Below are 19,715 nucleotides of genomic sequence, written 5' to 3'. Positions count from 1 at the left end.
CTAAATTACAGGCGAAAGATGAGCGGCGTTCTGTGGTGACGTCATGACTCACTTCAGGCAGCTGTCAATAAAAAAATAAAATAAAAAAAAAATGCCGTCCGCTTTTGCCTGGCATGCTGGGAACTTTGACGTCTTAAATTGTGAACTAAAGTGGGAAAAATAATCTTTCATCTCGTTTGCGTATATTTTGAACTTACTTAGATGTAAACACAAAAAAAAGTTGGAGAAAAAGATTCAAATCCAGATCGTGTTCCCTACTATTCCAAAAAAATGACCTTTTTCTTTCAAATCTTTATAGTAATTTGTCACCAAATACAGTCATGTGACCAATAAAGCCACATTGAAATGGATTTTATCAGTGTAGTAAAACTAAAGGAAGTGTCCAGTCACTATGTCAATACTGTACAAGATCCTATTGTAAAACAAATAATCTCGCCATGTTATCCTGGAGTGACGAGGATAGACATTACAAATTCCCGAGATGGAGTCTTTTTTTCATTTTGACCTCATTTTAATGTACTTATCCCTAAGATGTTCCTGAAGAACGTCAATATTGCACATGCAGTACATTAAAGTGCAGGCAATCGTTTGATAGCCTTTTTTTTTCACGGCATTCATTTTCACGCCCGCCATTTTTGGCGCGTTTGTTTTATTCGGCCTTTAGGCCTTCCTTGATGAGGTTGAACTCATAGCAGATGGTCTCGTAGCGATACGCCATACGGATCTGGGCCACGTTGGTCTTGCGGATGTCGTTCCCCTCCGGACCCTCTTTCAGGTAGTTCTGACCCAAGAAGTGACGTTTCTCCTGAGCGCGGACAAAAAAAGTAAAGCAATTTTTCCATAACCCCAAAAGATGCAAAAAATTTTTCCCAGGGCAATATAAAGTTGCATCTGCAAGTAATACTTTCTCAAGAATTTTTGAGGCAAAGCAAACATCATTAATATACAGGATAAATAATCTAGGGCCAAGCACAGAGCCTTGAGGGACCCCACGAGTTATTTTAAACTCTCTGGTTTTTACTTTAACTTTACATAAACACGTCTTGCAGGAAAAATCATTCACTTTTTCCATTTTTTATTTTAATTTGTTTCAATTGAATTAACAGTCATTTTGTGGACTTAATTTTTAATTTGTCTGGTACCAGAAATGTTTTGTTCAGATTCAATGATAATTTATGAACATCAAACCATTTTTTTTTTTTTAATGAATACAATTCTTTTTCCAGAGCCGTCAAAAGCTGTTTTTCCCCGGAGTAATACAAAGTAGTCACCTGCAAATAATTCAGCACTTTTGACACAAAAGTATCAAAATATTAATATACAGTATAAATCATTTGGGACCAAGAACAGAGCCATGAGGGACCCCAAGAGTTACTTTAAACTCTCTGTTTTTCGCATTAACATAAGCATTACATAAGTATGTCTTGTAGGAAAACGTATATGCTTTTGTTTTAGTTACATTCAGTGATAATTTATGAAAAATAAACCGTTTTTTAATGAACACAATCCTTTTTCTACAGTCCTCAAAAGCTGCTTGACTTTTTATCCAGAACAATATAAAGTTGTGTCACTTCCAAATAATACTTTCTTATGAATTCCTGAGACAAAGCAAACATCATTAATATACAGTATAAATAATTTGGGACCAAGCACAGAGCCTTGAGGGACCCCCGCGTGTTATTTTAAACTCTCTCGTTTTCACATTGTTGATTCTTATCATCTAAATCCTTCCTTCATTTCAAACATCGAGTGATTTTCTTTTCTTTGATTTAAATTGAGGTACTTGCTGGTTTACCTCGTCGGACATCGCGCTCTGCAGCACGCTGTTTCTGGAGATCTCGCACATATCGCATGTGCTCAACTTGAAAACCTGCGCCGCAATGGCATACTCCTCCATCAGGGGCTCCTGAAAAGAAGGTAAATCAAGCGAACGGGTTCCGCATCCATGCTTCGGATTGCTCGTTTAGCCTACGACAAAGACCTTAGTGTAATGAAACTGCATGGGGTCGTCGGTGGAGAGGGAGACCACCAGGCCTTTGTTTTGGAACTCCAGCAGCGGGTTCTTGGCGTACTCGAGGAACAGACTGTTGTTGCTCAGGGGGGACATGGCGATGGGGATCTGGGTCAGGTAGTACAAGTACTGCAGCACTGGACTCTGGCGGCCGAGGAAGACGGTACGTTAGGAACGACGGAAATCCAAAGGACGACTCCGGTGCAATTGTTTTGCTGAATCATGTTGAGTACTTTGAGTTCCAGGTTATCTGCTTGAGCTATCATGTAAAAATAGCATTATGGTCCTAAGGTTTGTCATATAACTTGCTTTGAATACATTGAGTTAAAAATAGAAATAGACGGTACAGAAAGGGATATTGGAACTGACGAGGAACTATTGTTTGTTGGAAAACAATGGCTGAATTGACTGGATTGAGAAGTTATCAAAACATTATTTACTTTTATTACTTGCCATGTGAATTCATACAAAGAAATGTCGTTTGAGACGAGGACCCCAAGCTTGTTATCGTTTTTAAGTTAACGTTTTTACCGTGTTGCGCTACTTAGCGAGTCAGATAAAAACACGTGAGCAACCATACACATCATGTACTAATTCCTTAACATTATTTTGTATTTACGACGCTTCTTACTAGCTAAGTATGTTTATATAAAGAAAATGACAGGAAGTGAGGTTGCATGGCTTGTTTGTTGACAGTTTCGCCGGGATGTGGAAGCTAGTTGGATAAAACCGCATTAGCTTTGTCTTCAAATCCCTTTGTGATAACATGTATTTGCGACTTTACTTGCTAGGTACATTTATATAAAGAAATTACATTTTGAGGGGAGGATCTCCAACTTAGTTGCTGACACCTTTTCAGGGACCAGCTAGCTTGCGCGTGGGATAAATGATGGTAATGATTTTGTCAAATTTGCCTCCATAGGCTCTCACCTTTTTGAGATTGAGGCCGTGTGAGATATTGTCAGCCGTCATGAAGGCTGCCAACAGGTGAGTGATGGCGCCGGCTTCACCGCAATGAGGCCTGAACATGAACGTGTTCATCCCTCGCTGTCTGAAAAAAAAAACATACACAAAAGTACCGGTTGTTTATGAATGCAAACAAACATTAAGGACTTGTGTACATGTACAGGGTTATTTATCTGTTTTCAAAACTAGGTAAAGATGTAAACCAGCAAAAATGGCGTTTATTAGACATTTTTAGACATTTTTTAGACATTTAGATTATTTTTACGTCCTAAATTTTCAGGATTTTAGAGAAACTAAAGCGGTACGTTCAAATTGCAGCTTTTTTAGACTATTTTTAGATTCATTCCGGCCCTCTAACAGACACTATAAGTACAATGTGAATAAAAATCATTATGACATCCTTGGTCTAAATAACTCTGTTTGTTTTTTTTGTTTTTTTTAATCGCTGCCACATGAATCCATATAGTGTGGTTTTATTGGTTTACAAGCGTGCCAAGCCGCTAGGTGGCAGCAAACGCACCAAATTCTGTTCAGTCTGAAAAAACTTCTTGTCTTTCAACATCACCGGCGTCTTTGGCGGGAAATAGAGTAGAGTGATGATGTAGAACTCTGGTTTTTGGTTGGTACCGGCAAGAATAGATTTTGCAAATCTCTCGTTTGGTCAGAGTTTTTGAGACCTTCATTTTTCATTCTAAAAAATGTGCACGTATGGGGCAAACTGTAGACATTTACCACAGAAACCGAATGGGAGAAGGTAGCGGCTTTTAGAGATCCTCCAAGGTTTGTTCAAAGCCATCAAAGGTCACCATGAAGTCACCGGGCCCAGAGAAATGTCTGGCGGGATTTTGAAAATTTCCTTGCAACATGAGCAATGTCTGTGACCTCTACTGACCTTGAGGTGACCCTGAAAGAACCCTGGGATCTGTTTCTCCCCTTAGTTCCACAAGGAGAGTACGTACTGACCTTCTCAGCTGGTTGAGCACAGTGATGTTGGCGTACATGTAGTAAATGTAGTAGGTGTAGGATGGGTTCTTGGCTATGTCCCATTCTTCTGGTTTGGGGCTTTTAGTGGAGAACATGTGACCGCTGTGCTTGGATTCGTCATCTACACTGTCGAAACCTGTCACCTACGCCGCATCAAGAAAAGGGTCAAGGCCTTCAGCCAATTGGGTAAAAAAGCGATTCACTAATCCGGGTTTTGAATTGTTAGCGTAAACGGCCTTGGATTTACATGCTTGAGGAAGATGCTGAGCTCAGGGTTGGACTTTGGGTCGATGGTGGCCTGGAACACCGGGAGGAAAATGTTCTCCAACATTTTGCCAAAGTGGGGGACAAAGTTCCTGCCTCTGAAGATGTCACTAGGGAAAAAAACAAACAGGGAAAAAAACAAAGAGGGAAATCAGGATTTGGACGCGGCCGGGTTCGATGACGAAGATGAGGAGACCCACTAGATCCTGGGAATTTGAATCATCCACTTGAGGTGAGGAGAGTAGACCCTGTGCTTGACGAACCAACCGGACAGCCGATTCCACTCGTTGGCCGTGCAGCCGTAGATGGACAGACGAGGTTCGGCGTACTGGTACTTGGCATCTTCCAGGTCGCTGGCTACTTCCTGTTTAAACAAACATTGAGGCAGTCAAGGAGAAGAGGTTGGAAAAGGCCGTTCTCTTTCTAAAATGTTCGATTTGGTTAATCTGAAAAATAAATGTTCGATAGCATGCAAAAATGTATTAGTCCTCATTAACCTGCTTCCCTTGTGTCTGCCAATCAGCTTCCTGCTCCTATTGTGTCATGCCCAGGTGTTCCTTGTTCGTCTGTTTTGAGTGTATTTTTTCCTGTTTCCTTTCAGTTTTTGGGTGGCTCATTGTCAAATTGTCTTTGAAGATTTGTAGTCTTGCTTCCGTAGTGTTAGTCTCTGAGTTTTATTCCAGTTTTCCTTTGAGTCTGTTCAGGTTTTTGTAGTTTCTATCTTTTTTGTTTGTTACTTCGTAGCCTTTTTGTCCTTGCTTATTTTTCCCCCACTTGTGATTTAATTATTGTTCTTTAAAACATACCCTGCCTCTCTGCAACTGGTCCCACATCTCCCACAGCTCTCCCCCGCCATGTCCGGACGCAACAGTTTCTCAATATACGACCAACAAAAAAAGCGTCAAAAAACGAAAATCCCAAATTCCACCAAGTGATTCCCATTCCCTTGGCCAGTACCAAATTTTGGTGTTTGTTTATTTATTTACAATTTCATGTATGGTATATTTAGGCCAACCTTTTGATAGATTACATCCATCTCACAGTTTTTGATCAATTCTCACCCAACATCAAATGTTTGAGGTTGTTCATGTGATCCAGTTGTCGCAACAATTTGGATCAAAATAAATGGATGAGAATGTTTTTTTACATGTTACAAAGTTAATTCAAATATCAATTTTAAAAAAATATAGCCGATTTAAAAAAATGTATTTGACTAATATACTATATGAAAAGCCTTTATTACCAAAAATATGTAGTTAAAACCAAATTCTAACATTAAAAAAAATCCTAAATGTTTTGTATAAATTTAAGTGTTAAAAGATGACTTTTTCAGCCAAATTTTAAAGAATACTTTTATGATTGCATTCCATGTAAAGTACTCTTTGGCGCAGCGACCGACCTTAATGATGGTGGCAAAGTATTCTCCGTCGATGCGATTCTCCGTCTTCAGATAGAGGTCACGCAACTCGCTGGCTCCCACGGGATTGTACTTGGCGTTGAACTTGTCGAAGCGCTGAAAAGTTTGTCTGCCCTTCAATGAAGGGCGGGAAATTACGTGTTTATTTTGTGAAAAGTTAGAAAGCAGTCCTTGACCGTAGCGTATGACATTTTTGCCACAAATTAGGAAACAAGTCAAACGTGAAGTGCTTGAAAAAGACTCAAGATGGCGCTGTTACCAAACCAAAATGACGTTCATTTGAACACATCATCTAATTTACTCCTCCCTTTCTATTATGATGTGATTTTGATTTGTAATACTTCTAAGTGCATTTCTATAAAGAAATGCCATTTGAAATGCGGAACTCCGGGGTTGATTTTTTGATAGCTTTACCGGGATGCGCTAGCTAGCTAGTTGGCTAAAAACACTTTAGCAAAGATGCACATAGTCTACTAATCTCTTCATACGTCTTGATTACAGTTTGAATCTTTTGGCTGGAAAGGAAAATAGAGACCTTAAAGGGACAGTGTGTAAGATTTAGAGCGTGTTTCATTCAAAAGGAATACATGAAATGATTGTAAATTTCAAAAACTTGCAAATGACTGTTCTTCACGACCGACAGTATGTTTTAAATACAATCGTCGGTCGAGTTATCATTAAACGATATTACGTGGGGGCCGGCACTTTTCCGGAGGCGGCCATGTTTGTTCGAGCCATGGACAATGTTAAATGGTACATTTTTGTTTGTGATATTGCCCTCTGATATATATATATATATTAGCGTATGCAAACGTTTTCCATCGATAGGTAAAATTACACAGGAATAAACCAGACTTTTAGAATGCACTAGAAAACTCACGGCATGAACGTCCAGCGAGTCCACGGTGAGGTCGTACGGATGCAGGTTGAGGGACTCAAAGAGCTCCTTCAAGGTGACCTCTTTGCCACGGAGGTTGTGCACCACGCGGTCGGCATCCACGCGGTACGACTTCTTGATGAAGCGCAGGAGATGTTTCTGGTTCATGCAGGCGGCGGCGTGGATGTGGGTGTCCACCTGAGGTTGCACACCTTTCACGAGTGACAATTCCGGCCACGGGGCGCAAACGCAAACTCCGTCGAGTCCGTGGCTACCTTCCTGCAGTTGTAGAAATCCCTGTGCGGGTTCTTCTTCAGCTCCTTCATCTCCTCCATCTCATTCAGCATCTCGTGCACGTTGAATTTGGAACTGAGGAACTTCAGGCGACGGTGAGTGTAGGTCTTGCTGAAAAAACAGCATCGTTCACATTGGCGAAGGAAAAAAGATGTCGGGAAAAGCCTACTAGAACATCTGAGCTTCATTTGGAGTTCAAAAGAAATGTCATCTTAATGGCCCTGCGTGCGAATAAGGATGGACTTGGTTAGTCTGCTAGTTCCCGAAACCAAGAAGGTAACAACCTTGGTAATCACGAACACCGCTAAAAGCTATAGGACGTACGGAGAACGTAAACAGGAAATACAGAGTGGCCTTCCAGATTATAACATTTATTCCAAAATAGGAAAACACAGGTAAGTAAACAATACAAAGTGGAGCTCTTGAAGAAGTTTTGACACGGAATGAATCTCATCTTAATGCCCCTGTTTGTGAACACGGATGAATTCGGACGTTGGTTCGGTCTGCTTGCTTCTTTTAATGAAAACCATGTGCTGCAACCTTGGCTAACAAAAGCTGTTGTTAGCAACTCCTCTGGCTGCTAACATATATAACATATAACATATGTATATATATATACATATATATATATATATATATATATATATATATATATATATATATATATATATATATATATATATATATATATATATATATATATAACTTTGTTTTCTACCTTTTTCAGAGTTTGCGAAAGAAAATGCAAAAAATGTATATCTACGTGATTGGGATGAAAGGTAGTAATATAAAAAGACGTATTAACACGTTATTGGTAGAGAACGTAAATATGGATTTGAAGCGCTTGAGAAAGGACTCACGTGGGACCCTGTGCGATGAGAGTGATGAGGAAGTTCATGTCGTCAATGAAGGTGTTATAGGTAGGGCACGGCATGTCTCTGGGCCGATGTTTGTCGGCAGCTGCCGCGTCGTCGTACACGTAGATGACGCCATCTTTCATACGCGCGACGTAGCCCAGGTTCTCCGGCAGGCTGGCGGTATCAAACGGGTCTTCGTCTTTCTTAGGCGGGGGTGTGAAAACTGCAAAGAAAAAAATATGGTGTGGAGAGGTTCAGAAATGGGCTACATCGGGGGTGTCAAAGGTACGGCCCGTGGGCCAGTTCTGGCCCGCAAACGGGTTTGATCTGGCCCGCGAGATGATTTTGAAAAGTACTAAAATGAGTTGAGTTTTTTTAAAATGACAATTTGACATGTTTTATGATTAATAGTAATGTTAATGTTTTATGATGAATCGTGATCTTGTGCTTATACTATTTCGGAGAGTATTAAAAAACGAATAATAAATCCCAAATTGCTGTTTTTAAATTATATAAAACCCTAACCCTATTTTGAGGGCACTTCTAAATTGAATCCCTGGACCCCCTAATTTTAAGGGATTTTTTCAATGTATTTCTTTTCAAATAAGCTAAAGAACTAAGTGTGTTAAAATGACAAAGAAACAATATTTTAACCAAAAAATTGCAGCAATACTCCGCCGCCTAAAAAATGGTTTGTTCCATCCAATCCCTCCCACTTCCACAGAAGAATATGGTGCTTTCTGATGATATTCAGTACTGACTTTCCAAAAAGTTGTTAGCATCTAAAAATATAGCCGTTAACGCAGCAATCTAGCGTACATATTTCAGTAACTTAAACCAGGCTTATATGAAAACATTTTACTCACTATTACTATAAACATTAACCGCTATTATCACTCTTCGTTGCCGCTGAATTCAATTTTAGTTTTTGTTGTTAGCTAGGAGTTAGCTAGCTAGCTAACGCGATAGTAGCAACCATGGCATCTGTTTTCTGAAATGTTTTCCAAAATCAGCCTTACGTCTCCCAAAAATTTAGACGGAGAAAATTGAGAGATGAAGACGCAGCGATTTCAGTGTTGAGTTATAACCGTTGAGGCTGAAAATGAGCGAGGACAAGACGTTGTCCTCACCGGGCTGCACCTGGTCCTCCACCTTGAAGGTCTCGCCCTCGATGTCACGGAGATACTGCGAGGCGGTCCGCGGGAAGCGCTGGTAGGCCATTCTCATGTACTTCTCTCTGATGCACAAAGCGCGGTACAGACCTTTACAGGACAATTCAAAGTCGTCCATTGTAACCTGAGGACATGAGAGACGGATCAGCGCCATCTTTTTTTTTCAGGTGTGTATAATTCCGGTCCTTCTCAAATAGCGGGGGTGCGATGCAATGCCGAAGGGGCGCGCGAGACCCCCGGGAACGGGCTTTGCTTTTGCCATGTGAAGTGGAAGTATACATTCAGGCCACCGGGTGGTGCAGTGGCACTCTCATCGTCTCTATCAAATTGATGCATGAGTAAGAAACCTTTTTAGATTCGTTTTTTAGGATTTTGTTCTAAAAATGAATGATAAATGTGATGGAGAAAAATATTCGCATGTTTTATAGTTTTGCCTTCAGGATAAATGTTGAAGATATTGGTGCTCCTGTGTTAATGTTCCAGATCGATTTACATTTTTTTTTTAATCATCATTTTTATTTGTTAAATTCATTTTTTTTCAGCATACTACCTCAGTTCTTGGCACTTTAAGAAAAATTATTCTCATAGATTTGATATTTTTATTGCAAAACATAATCTCTGAAATTCAGTGCTAATCAATAAATACGATTAATATCTTTAAAAAAAGTATACCTAAACCTGTGTCCATTTGAACATTGACAAAAGAAAAAAAAGCAATGTAAACTATTTTCCGCAACATTTATACAGGTTACAGGTTAGTCTAAAACTGAAAAAAAAAAAAAAATCAAGTGCATCAGTGCATGAAATAAAAAAATGCCAATCAATTTTTACACTTCACATGGCAAAAACAAAGAAATTGCAACAAGCATTAATAGAAAAAACTGAATTTATGTTACTACATTGACTCGAAAAAGGTTTCGGTCCAATAGATCACAATATATTCATGAAAGGTTTAAAGAAATATGGCATGAAGGTCTTGGCACACACTAAGAAGTTATTTCGATAATAGGAAGCTATATGTGCAGTTAATGTAAAAATTCATGAGAGTTGAGTATAACTTATGGGGTCCCTCAAGGCTCTGTGCTTGGTCCTAAATTATTTTGACCATATATTCATGATAATTCTTTGAAGGTATTATTTGCACATGACACAACTTTTTATTGCCCCGGGGAAAGCGGCGAGCAGCTTTTGAGAGCTGTGGATAAATAATTTCATAAACGATGGAGTGATATTAATCGATTATCATCGAATCCAAACAAAACAAAGTACATCATTTTTCGTAAAAGACCCACATTGGTTTTCATATCTGGCGACTTTTCAAACAAGAGGATTTTAATAGGCTAGCACCGTACCCCAGAAGCGTAGTCCCCGATGATGGCCACCCTCTGGAAGTCCGGCACTTCCAGGTAGGTGGGCGTGTCCACCTCCATTGACATCACGGGGGCGGCGGCTGTCTGGGAAGCCGCCGTTGGCACGGCCATGGTGCGAAAGCGCTTCTTGCTGTGTTGGGAGTTCATCGAAAAAAAGACAAAAAAATCCTGAACTAACATTACACACAAAAGACACTTTGGTGTGTTCAGTTGTTTTTAACCGAGTTTTTTAACTTAAAAAGCAGATTGTTTGAGAATATGATGGTGGCAGAGGAACCAATTGCCAAAGTGTAGTGCGACCATGTGGAAATGGCGCTAAGGCTTATCTTCTCCAAGACACGAGTTTGCCAGAAAGGGCGGAGCTATGTGCTTTCCAGCTCCACCCCTTTTGTCTCTCTGGCCAATTTCCATTGAGTACATTTTACCCTTAAAAAAAAAAATCAACATTTGGTCCCAGTCTAAACGGAGAGAAAATTCAATAGCAAAATTTATATTTGGAGGAGGAAATCCGAATGGATTCGGGCACAGGCCAATAGAATTGGACCACTTGGTGAAATTTACAATTTCCGTTTTTTTGGGCTAAAAACCACAGGCCGAAATCTGGTTTTGTTGTTGTTTTTCCAACAATTTTTTTATACATAACGGCTCTATCGAGACAAACCTTCTCTGCGCATAGTAAAATTTTAGTCTGTATTTCATAAAACTGTGAATTTGGCAGGAAATAAAGTGAAAAGCTAATTTGGCTACAGCCCAATAGAACAAAACCGCTTGGTGAAATGATCAATTTCCGTTTTTTTGTCGAAATCGTGTTTTTTTTATCGGTGTTTCTGACAATTTTTTATACTGAAGCACGTATAGTTAAATTGTATTCTGTATTTCATGCTTTAAAATTTTGTCGAAAATAGCGCGAAAAATGAACCTCTTGGTTTTCGTCCTTTTCTCGCTCCCCAGTAAAATTTGCGTTTTCACCAGGTGGTACTGTAGCCGTTTTCCAGCCCGGCGCTTGAAAAACTCACCGCTTCTCCAGATCGTCGTCCGCGTGCAAGTGGTGCGCCATTTCATGGTGCAGGATGGGACAGTCCTCGGGCACGTCAAAGACGGAGATCTCGTCGCGGATGTCCTCGCCTTTGGTCTCCGAGGCGAAGATCTGCTCGGCGAAGGCCCGCATCTTGTCGTCGGTCTCTGACGGGCGGCAACCGACAACGATGACCCTGATCGCGCGGGAATGCCCAACCTTCCTCATACCCTCATGCAAAACTAAAGCAAAAACTCTACTGCAGTCCCGTCAAGCAAAATCCCAACCGGATGCTTTTCAGACTCCGTCCGGTACGACAAAAAAAAAAAGAAGATAACGTAAGACACGAAAGACGATGCAAACCGATGAAGCGGCGACCTTCATGCAATCGCTCGCAACCCTAATCTAAAGACAGCCGCTACGGTCAAAAGAACCGTGTCTCACCCTTTATACTTACTATGTTGACCTGATCATGATCGGCAAGATAGGAGCGCCACCCAGGGTAAAAAAAAGAAAGTGTTAGAAAAGGCAGAGGTTAGAAAAAAAAGAAACAATCATCTTGCGTAGCACCTACGGGTCCAAAAAAGAGATCATGTGCCGTATGCGCAAAATAGGTAAACGCGCAACTATGGTTGCGCCAAAATGGGTATTTTTGGTTTTCACCATATTGTAGTCATGCGATGACAAAAGGAGTCAAAACGTAAAATTTCTAAGGTTTTTCAGAGCATGGTGGACATCAAAAGTTGATCCTCCCATGCCGAATCACCCCCCCCCCCAAAAAAAAAAAAAAAAAATCGGAAAATTTTAACCAAGTAAAGTATTATTTAATGTAAATTAGTATTCTTGTTGTCAGCCATGGGGCAGAACTAAATTTCGGATTTTTAGATTAATCGGAGCAAGTTTGACCTACAGCCCGCACAATTTTGACAATTTCATTCCATGTCTACTCAACAATCAAAGCGGACATAAATTGGATCAAAAAAGATGATGTAATAGCTCCTAAAATACTTATTACATACATATACTACGACTCATGTCTATCGTGAATGTCCGAGTGTATGGATAAATTGATACATTTTTGCTGATAAGTCAAAAATATTACATTTCTGAAATGTGTATATGTCTTGGAGAACATGAGGGAGTCGTTTTCATGGAAAAAAAATCAATTCAATTTTCTGTTGATGATAGACATGTGTCCAGGTCCTGCGTCAGCAAAGCAGAACCAAACCATGATGCTCCCTCCACCATATTTTGCTGTCTTGTGTCTTTATTTCTGCAGCTGTCGAATTGTGTGTTACTTATTTGTCCACGCAAAAGCTCGCCAGCGATCCGCATCACTTCGACACTCTTTTGCAAACTATTCGACGGTAGAAACGTTTTTACGATGGCAAAACAACAACCATATTTTGTTCCCAATCTCTCTTTTGAACAGTTTTTTCAGCCTCTGATTTAAAAGTGTCTGACGAACTTTCGAATTTATTTGACTTCACGGTCATTCCGCCCCTCTGAGAGAAACTATACGACGAACTTTCGAATTTATTTGACTTCACGGTCATTCCGCCCCTCTGACAGAAACTATAAATACAATGTGGCCCGTGATACAAATGAGTTTGACACTATTGCGTTAGATTGACCCTTGTGTACTTTTTTTTGTCCAAATCATTGATCTCCACATCAGAATTATTTCACATCATAGAGAAAGTGCTGAAAAAGCCACTAGGAAGCTGAAATTTCACCCAGATGGTGGTGACATGTCAAAGTGGAACATGGCAAGACCAGTTAGTTATCACACGAACGAAATATACTGTCAGAATGATGTGGAAGAAAATGACCAAAAAATGGTCAAAATATTGCATATGGGTCACATTTCTTGTTCTTCCACATTTGCAATTCATCCATTCAACTCTCACGGATGATCTGAAATCTGATGAGATTTGCTGACTTCTCGTGTGACATCAAGCAGGATGGCGGCGAATCCGCTGAACCGATTTTTTTTTTCTATGGAATATGGACTCAAGATCGTGCATAATAAAGCTGTACGCCTTATATTTGCATATGAGAAGTAGAAGAAATGCTTGGCGCAACATCTGAATAATTCTTGCTATGAAGTGGCCTTCTAAAGTTAGAAACGGCCGCTTGTTATCTGCCCTCTTGTTGATAATAAAGAACACAGCAAAGGCGTGACCTGTGACATATGCATTCACAAGATTACACGCTCTCACTTCATTTTTGTTTTTGGAGCGCCCGCCACCTCCCCAGTACGCTTAAAAGCACGTCGTTCCACTGCCGCGTTTTTCCCCGCACTCACCCGGCACCAGAACTTTCGGCATGGCGGCTGGCTTCGTGCGCGTCTCCCCGGGGCGAATCAAGAACGGCGCTGGATCTCCGGACCGCTGCGGTGCTGGTGGGAGTGCGCGGTCAGAGCGGCGGATGGGGGCAATATGACGGGCCGGCGCGTGTAACCGAATCCGCCGAGCCCGAAAAGCGCGCACGAGGAGCCGTGGCGACCCCGCGTCCGCGACCCCGCTCCGAGGCGCGCGCCTCTATTTTAAGTTGCTGGTTGCTTGACCTCAGAAAGCAAAGATAGTTCATCACTACTGCCATACCTTACTTACCTTCAATGCCAGGGACGTATTTTCAGGGTTTTTTGTATGTCCCTACACCGCCCCCTTTGACAGAAACCATCACTGCAACGTAGCCCTCAATAAAAATGAGTTTGATACATCTTCTTTAGACTAAGCTATAACCCATATGAACGCTGTCAAAAATAAGTTTTCGAAAGTTTTATATTGTTAATGTTTAAAAGGATACGGGTTTAGCTAAACTTACCATTTTTATTGATAATGATCTCACCCAGTGTTATTTTCTTTCGTTAATACATTTTTGAGCGTTCCTTGCTCTCACATCAGCCCCACCCGAGCAGGTAAACATAACTTTAGAAAAACAGAAGGAATTTTTACCTCCCTAAACCGCCACCGTACTGTCCATGCGAGAGTAAATACACACCCACCTTATCCACGTCTTTAGTTCCGTTTTTTTCCGGAGTTATGGGGAGATTTTGCACCGGAACGGCCATGTAAACAGCGACGTTTCATTTAAGTTACAATGTTTTACTGTTGAAAAGCCCAAAGTGGATGACATGTTCAGAAATTCAATGTCAGCCAACCGTGGGCGGTACTAATGTTATGAATACCGGGTTCTCAAGGGGACCGATTTGATGTGGACCGCCCAGGTAAAAAACCTGTTTTGGGCTGGGTGGGTGGAAGACGGGTCAGCACGTTCGCCCCCATGCAGAAATCTGGGATCCGAATTCCAGCTCTGGAATTTGTGTGGAGTTTGCATGTTCTCCCCGTGCCTGTATGGCTATTATCTGGTTTTCTATTAAATTCCCAAAAGCAGATGGGATAGTTAACCACTACATTTAATCCTCGCGTCGTATTTTATCCAATTCGATCTTTACACCAAAGGCATTTCAAATGAAAGGGAAAGCATTAAAAGAAGACAGTAGGGAGCTGAAATTTCACCCAGATGGTCACACGTCAAAGTTCAACATGGCACAGCCACTTAGCTATCACGCTACCAGAAGAATGTGGAAGAAACACAACACATCTACTTAAAAAAATATATCTGAATCGACATGATTCAATTGTGTGCAATCGCTTGAAATAAAATTCAGTAAATTTGAGATAACATGATCAGAATTTTCATTCGCTCATCACCTATCAGTGAGTTTGGAAAAAAAAAAACAGAAAATGGATCAACCTATAAAATATCTATTTGCATGGATTCTGATTGGCTGGGCCCACTGATAACCAAAATGCTCATATACGCTGTTCCCTAGTTTATAGTGGGTGTTTTCCAGATTATTGTTTATAAAAAAAAAACAAAAACAAACAAAAAAAAACATAAAGCTGATATTTTTTTGTCTGGTCTGGCTTAGAAGAAATATAGTAACATAAGAAGTTAGCATGATCATAAAATTAAATCCGTGCGCTCGAGCAAAACGACCCAAAAATGGTAAAAAAAATAAAAAAAAAAATAAAAAACACATAAGGGGGTAAAATTCTCTAAAATGTCAATTAGCATCCTGAGCAGTGGAAAAAGACCCTAGAGTGGACATTTATGTAAGACGCCTATGGCGCTCCATCCATCATGACATTTTGCTGCGTGAAGACACTCAGCAAGACTTCTATTTTAAGCGAACGTGAGCTTAAATGTCAGAGTTCATTTTACGCTTGAGCGAGTCGGAGATCAAGTTTAAAAAAAAAAAAAGGCGGCCAGTGGGTTCAAACCTCAAAAATTCACGAATGACGGGTCCCAAGCAAAAGTAGGAGCGGACAAATGATTTAGCGTGATACTAAGCCGCATAACGAAGCAGTCTTTTCACATTTGAGATGACTTGAGGAGTTCCAACCATCGTCCAATAACAACAACAAATCGTGAATATCGTATATCCGATTTTTCTGGGTTCTCATGATACCGACGCCTGAAAGTGTGAAGGCGTTGGCACTCGGGGGGTGGAGGGGGGCCATGTGAGCTTCAGCTCGAAAGGTCGTCGCTTCAAAGTCAAAACAGAAAGCCATTGGACGAATCGGCGAGAGCTAAATGGCTGCATGGCAAAATGGAGATGGAGGGCTCCAAGTCGCGTCCTATCACGTTACACCCCCCCAGCAGCTGCGAGGCTCATGGATTTTTTTTTTTTCTCAAAACGGGCGTGAACCTCGGGCAGCACTCATATAGCTCATTTTGGCTGGTGAGCAGTCAGATTACTTTTCAAAAGGCAGTTTAATCGACGTAAACGACCGTGCACACTTTGATGCCGACGGCTCAAGATGCCGTTCATACTGATCACCTTTAACCCTTGGGGGAAATACTGTCCAATCTCGAGCTTTTTCAGAGGTATACACCATAGGTGTCAAATTTAGCCCATGTCGGGCTCATTTACTGCCATTCAAAATTGGAAATATTGTCAATTTTGGACATTAAAAACCTGATGTTTTTTTCATGCATTTCCCCCGATTTCTGAATGAATCCTTTCAATAGCAACTCACTCGCGAAAGGGGAACAATAGAAATTTTTGTGTTGACAGCCCAAAACCACCGGATGGCGCCAGTAGCAAACATGTCATTTGCAAGCCTTTCAATGACTTTTGATGATTGGCTTAGCCTGGACTCCCATTATGCAAAAGTCATGAAGCTCTCTCTAATTATGACATTTTATATTACTATTTCAATTTCATAAATACTGTATATACAGTGCATTCATAAATATATAGTTACTAGGAAAATTTCCTAAGAATCAAATGTTTTAGATTAACAGTAAAGAATGAAACGAAAAAATGTGATCAAACGAAACGGAGATGGAAAGTCAGTGAGCGTAACATGGGTGGGATTCTGAAGCCGCTTTTGGCTCGTTTAAAAGCCTTTGGGAATTCTAATGACTCCTAATTGTTCTGTTTTTTCCTCTGGAGCTGAGCTTACGCGCCAAGCAGACAGCCTGGATCATCTTTACTGAGCGCAGCAGCAAACGGTAGGTCCTCTTAGGAATTTTCTTACAATATGCTAGATTTGGCAAAAAACTCAGATATTGGCACGTGTTGGGTATTTTTTTCAGATATTTGTTTAGTTGAATCAGGTCTTGTCTACACGTACGTTTAAAAAAAAAATTCAAATGCTGCTACACAAATCTGCATAGTGTAGCTTTATTTACAGGCATGCCAAGCTTCTAGGTGGCAGTAGTGTCACCAAAATACCGTTCAATCAGAAAGAACTTCCTTCTCGACTCATTTGGCGCCATGGACGAGAATTCTCGTCTTTTAAAATAAACTTCACATCAAACCCCTTTTTTATGGAGGGTAGCTGACACCCTTGACTCTCCTAATATAAGCTAATTGAGCACTGTAGTACTGTGACCATTGGATGGCAGCATTTCCACACAACACAGCTGTTACCTAAAATGCAAGCGTAACTAAAGAATGAAAGTCAATCTTTCATATAGCAGCACCCATTGTGACCTCTATGCATTATTGGACACGTTCATTTCTGAACATTACGTTATGTTGTTGCGGCACTCGACATGTCAATAGAACACGAAGGCGTACATTTATTTTTTTATCCCCACCGAAAACCATGAACCCTTAGCACAGTGCTCTGTACGAATCATAAATTAGGTATAGTGAAACCTTGAACCCAATCATTCAAAATAATTTGGGACCGTCTGGGGACACTTCATTATCGTTTTAGTGAGTCCATGTCCAAAATAATAATCTTTTTCTCATCAGGTTGTGCCCGATGGAACTCAAAGTGACCGTGGATAATGTGCCACGTTTGGTATGCGGCGTTACAGAAGATACAACATGCCAAGAAGTGGTCACAGTGTTGGCTCAAGCCTTGGGTACGTCCCAATACGCATTGGTCTTAACCCTTGTGCAATATTTTGTCCAATCCATTGATCATTACATCAAAAGGGAAAACATCAAAAGACTAGGGAGCTGAAATTTCACCCAACACGTCAACATGGCACGATCACTGAATTGTCTCTACCAAAAACACTTGTGAGAATGATGTGGAAGTAAACGACCCAAACATGAGCAAAATACTGCAAAAGGGAAAAATTGGGCCACAGAGTTGAAAACCAAACGATGTTGTCATCTCCATTCAGGCCAGCCTGGACGCTACATGTTACGCGAAGTGTTCAAAGACTTCCAGAGGTGCATGGCGTCAGAGGAGCGCCCTCTGGAGATGTTGAAGAAGTACGGTGAACACGCCAAGGAGGTCCAGCTCACATTGCTTCACAGCGGCCCCCCAGTTCACGACGAAATGAACCGGGCCAAAGTGGGCCGGCACCAGCCCTGTCCGCCACTGCGGAGGAAAGAAACCGGCGCGAGAAGCTGGCGTCGGAGCGGGTCATTGGATCTGCATCGCCAGAGCTTTCCTCTGTCCTGCTTGAGGCGGGACACGGATCAGAACCAGCAACATCTGAAAAGACCCAAAAGAAAATCCCTGAGCCTCATGGAGGAGGCTTGGGAATGGCTGGAGAACCTCGGAAAAACCCAAGTCTATAGCACATCGTGTGATAAGGACAGCGGCGGCAAGAAGAAGGCGGAAAAAACTAAGCGAACTTTTCTGAGCGTCTCACTATCTTCTGCCAGAAAGAGTCCGCGCGAGCCAAGCAAAGTCCGAGGCCAAGGAACCTCAAAGTCGGACTTGGATCAGACATCTTGCTGCATGGGGACCCAGCAAAAGGGTAAAGAGGAAAGAAACCCCAAGAAAACCAACAGCGACGACCGGAAGAACCACTTGAGGGAAACCATCATATGCCAGCTCAGTTATCTCCAAAAAATTCAGGTCCAAATAGGGAACGTAGACCAGGAGATTTTCCATCTAGAAGAAAGCCAGAGATCCAGAGAAGAGCAGAGGAGGATGGAAGAAGAAATCGAGCAGATGGGCATCTGGGAGAACGAACTGAAGGCGGAAGAAGACTTGGAGAGAGATTTGCAGAATCAGTTCCGTGACATGAAAGCAAAGATTGTGGACTGCAAGGCCAAACTGGAGGAGTACAAGACGGAAATGCAAAAATTGGACTTCTGCCCAACTCACAAAGGTCCCGCCCAAGAGGGCCCTCACGACGACAAGAACTTAAGCGGGCGGCGCTTTGAGACGCAACTAGATGACAGGAAGTGGCCGCCCAGAAATTCGGAGGCCTCTGCCACTTTATTTCCTTCTGCCCAGATAAAGGAGCGCCGGCCCACCGGGCCGGCTGAGCTCAGAGAGTGGTGGGCCTGCTGGTCTGCGGTCCAAAAATCCAAATCAAACAAAAAGGCAACGGAGGTACACCGCTCCGAGCTCACAGTGTATTTAGGCGGGCCCAAAGCTTAACAAGTATCATCAAAAATACTACATTTGCTAGCAAATAAAATTGCTGTCAAAAAGAAGTCGGCGTTCTTAATCTTTAGTTTCACCAGTCGTATCCGTTATAGTTTTATCTTGTCAGTACGTGTCGAAATTGTGTATTTGTGATGACAAAACAAAAATGTACCACTTTGAATATTTCCCTTGGGAATTCCTACCAAATTTTTTGAATGATGCATTTGTTCCAAAATGATTTTTTGTGTGTTCTGCCCGTCCACTCATCAAGTTTGAAATAAAATGAAATCTTTTATCATTCTAGTCCTCAAAATGTGAGTCCTTCAGCCTCGTCGTTAGCAAACTGGGACTAATTACTGACACCCCACACACATTTTCTCAGCAAACATTCAAAGGTAAACACAGCTTCCATGTTGGCAAAAATTTCTTTTACAAAACATTGCTACCAGAATTTTCTTCTGATAATCAGCTACTCTGCAAAACACGATCACGTTTACTCAATTAAAAAGAGGCAACGACGAATTATTAAATGCAGTAAATATTAAACGTGACCCTTATTTTCTCTGAGCAGCTTTGAATAAAAGGCAAAAGGGAAATTGCACCCAAACATAAATCTTGAGTTG

The 19,715-nt window shown here is 41.3% G+C and overlaps 2 protein-coding genes across 3 annotated transcripts; one reads left to right on the top strand and one right to left on the bottom strand.

Annotated features, from left to right (window-relative positions):
- Positions 1-386: 386 nt before the first annotated feature.
- ampd1 (adenosine monophosphate deaminase 1 (isoform M)) lies at positions 387-13,702 on the bottom strand. 2 transcript variants are annotated; one of them, XM_088408608.1, is made up of 15 exons: positions 13,536-13,702; positions 11,229-11,394; positions 10,195-10,342; positions 8,801-8,966; positions 7,674-7,893; positions 6,795-6,924; positions 6,523-6,717; positions 5,625-5,756; positions 4,426-4,589; positions 4,209-4,335; positions 3,941-4,104; positions 2,942-3,062; positions 1,982-2,155; positions 1,796-1,906; positions 387-805 (listed from the first exon to the last, which is right to left on the bottom strand). In XM_088408608.1, exons 1-15 carry the CDS (start codon positions 13,555-13,557, stop codon positions 650-652), a joined length of 2,196 nt encoding a protein of 731 aa, XP_088264734.1. In that variant the 5' UTR covers positions 13,558-13,702; the 3' UTR covers positions 387-649. The 2 variants fall into 2 exon arrangements, with proteins under 2 accessions (XP_088264734.1, XP_088264732.1); XM_088408606.1 differs by lacking the exon at positions 13,536-13,702 and having other exon boundaries at positions 11,229-11,763.
- A 2,904-nt stretch (positions 13,703-16,606) lies between these two features.
- Positions 16,607-19,395, top strand: rassf11 (Ras association domain family member 11). The gene is made up of 3 exons (XM_088405019.1): positions 16,607-16,756; positions 17,508-17,620; positions 17,888-19,395. The coding sequence occupies exons 2-3, from the start codon at positions 17,518-17,520 to the stop codon at positions 19,102-19,104; spliced, it is 1,320 nt and encodes a 439-aa protein (XP_088261145.1). The 5' UTR covers positions 16,607-16,756; positions 17,508-17,517; the 3' UTR covers positions 19,105-19,395.
- Positions 19,396-19,715: the final 320 nt, after the last annotated feature.

This window comes from Hippichthys cyanospilos, chromosome 2 (genome assembly GCF_059441005.1).
Source record: "Hippichthys cyanospilos isolate Australia breed blue-spotted pipefish chromosome 2, RoL_Hcya_1.0, whole genome shotgun sequence".
Classification (NCBI taxonomy): domain Eukaryota; kingdom Metazoa; phylum Chordata; class Actinopteri; order Syngnathiformes; family Syngnathidae; genus Hippichthys; species Hippichthys cyanospilos.
Note: the sequence above shows the minus strand (reverse complement) of the source record. Positions and strands in the feature narration are given on the sequence as shown.